The sequence below is a fragment of the Octopus bimaculoides genome, chromosome 1 (genome assembly GCF_046866305.1).
Source record: "Octopus bimaculoides isolate indiv1 chromosome 1, ASM4686630v1, whole genome shotgun sequence".
Lineage (NCBI taxonomy): Eukaryota > Metazoa > Mollusca > Cephalopoda > Octopoda > Octopodidae > Octopus > Octopus bimaculoides.
Window position 1 is genome coordinate 25,644,847 of NC_142928.1, and position 2,626 is coordinate 25,647,472.

The 2,626-nt window shown below is 36.0% G+C and overlaps 1 protein-coding gene across 1 annotated transcript in view; it reads left to right on the forward strand.

The window, feature by feature from the left end:
- The window catches only part of LOC106876827 (interleukin 17-like protein), an 8,382-nt gene extending 6,079 nt beyond the window's left edge, over positions 1-2,303 (forward strand). The window contains exon 2 of the mRNA XM_014925543.3: positions 116-2,303. Coding sequence (XP_014781029.1) covers positions 116-601 — 486 coding nt within the window. The 3' untranslated portion in view covers positions 602-2,303. The remainder of the gene's footprint in view (positions 1-115) is intronic.
- Positions 2,304-2,626: the final 323 nt, after the last annotated feature.

Genomic DNA, 2,626 nt, shown 5'->3' on the forward strand with positions numbered 1-2,626 from the left:
GCTTTTGTGTGTGCGTGTGTGTGTGTGTCATTGCTAAATTTGTTAACCCCTCTGAATTTCAGCACCATACCAAAAGGAATAATATGAATTGACGAAATTATTTTGTTTCTCACAGGTTTCCATCCATGTTGTATTGTTCCACTTCTTCTGCTTCATATCGATCGTACCATCGGCGTCAATTCCTGTCCAATGTAAAATACCAACCAATTTGAAAATCCTATATGAGAATATTGCCAATATACCAGCAGTTGGAAGTGACCAAGTCGCAGTAACCGATGAGGATAAAACTTGCCCAACAGCTTTACTTTCTACTGTTATCCGCGAACGTTCCACCTGCCCTTGGTATCTTAAAATGGTCTACGATTCATTAGTTTATCCTCCATTACGTACGGAAGCTGTATGTCGCTGTAGAAACTGTCTTGACTCTGACAACAACCACCAATGTGTGACTGTATACACTAAAATGACTGTCCTCAAACGTACAGGTGAATGTGTTGATGGACAATATGTGTATAAACCAAGTGTGATTGAGATAGCTACAGCCTGCGTCTGCGCACGGAAGATCGATGTCCAGAGCGATAGCATAAATTATGTGACATAAAAATCAGCTGACTACCAAATTATTCAATGCGTGTAACGCAAATGTTATTCATATGAAATTAAAGTTGACCACTGTGTGGTTATTATAGTTTACAAGCGCGCGTAAAGACAAACAAACATACACACATATTTCTGTCTGTCTGTCTGTCTATCTATCTATCTATCTATCTATCTATCTATCTATCTATATATCTATCTATTTATGTATGTATGTATGTATGTATGTATGTATGTATGTATGTATGTGTCTATTTATCTATCTACCTATCTATATATCTATCTACATAACCAACATTTTTTTGTGCGTATTTCAACCTTTATGTAGACGTACGATGTTATAATTTTGCGTTTTATTTAAATGCATATATACTGAAATAAAATATACATTTATTTAAATGTATGTGACTTTGAAATATGTAGTCATTGAAATACGCACGTTAGGACCAACACCGAAGTCCTGACTTGTGCTGGCCTCCCTTCCATGTACACCTTACTGAGACAACGTCGACTACGCTGGCCGTATGGAGGATGGCCAAATCCCAAAAGTCATTCTCTGCGGAGAACTCGCAGCAGGGCAGAGAAACAAGGGCTGCCTGCAGCTGAGGTACAAGGACGTGTGCAGGAGTGACATGAAGGCGCTCAACATCGACATCAACTTTTGAGAGGACCTGGCAGTGGACCGCACCCGGTGGAAAAGCACACTTCTCAAACAACTATGGATCGGTGAGGAGAAGCTGTCAGCTGCAGCTGCAGAAAAGCGAGCACGATGTAAGGGATCGACAGCCGACAGACCAGATCTATGCGGCCGAGACTGTTATTTGCGCATTGGTCACCATAGCCACAGCACGCGCTGCTCAAGCCGAGCGGCCCAACTTAGACAGTAACTGGACGGACGTGATACCCATGGTTAGCTGTGACCAAGGTGGCCCAAAGATATATACGTGTTTGTGTATTGTGTGTGTGTGGGGGGGGGGGGTATATGTGGCCATGCTGGAGCACCGCACACACACACACACACACACGACGGGCTACCAAATCCACTCACAAGGCTTTGGTCTGCCCGAGGCTATAGTAGAAGATTCTTGCCCAAGGTGCCACGCAGTGGGACTGAACTCGGAACCATGTGATTGGTATGCAAGCTACTTACCACACAGCCACTCCGGGCAGAATAGTTAGCACGACAGGCAAAATGCTAACAGCATTTTGTCCGTCATTACTTTCCGAGTTCAAATTTCGCCGAAGTCGACTTCGACTTTCATACTTGGGAGTCCTTAAAACAAGTACCAGTCAAGCGTATGTGTCGAAGTAATCGAATTCCTCTCTCTTTCGAATTGGTTGGGCTTGTGCCAAAATTTGAAACCAATAATAACTGCATATAGTTATAAATACATTTATAACAAATGCGCATACAAATATTTATATAAATCATATATGCATGAAATATACAATACAATAAAGCTGATGGATTTTTTTAAATATACATATATATTTAATTTATATATAATAAAAAAATATATTTATAAATACATATATAACAAACTTGCATACAAATATTTATATAAATCACATATGCATAAAATATACAATACAATAAAGTTGATGGATTTTTTAAATATACATATATATTTAATTTATATATAATAACTGCATATATTTATAAATAGATATATAACAAATTTGCATACAAATATTTTTATAAATCATATATGCATGAAATATACAATACAATAAAGTTGATGGATTTTTTAAATATACATATATATTTAATTTATATATAATAACTGCATATATTTATAAATAGATATATAACAAATTTGCATACAAATATTTTTATAAATCATATATGCATGAAATATACAATACAATAAAGTTAATGGATTTTTTTAATATACATATATATTGAATTTATATAATAATAATGAATGTATATATTTGTATGTATTTTTATGATAATTTCTCCTCGTAAATCATTTGTAAGGATTTTGTAAATATATTTTTTCATTACATGTATCTTTCATATATGTTA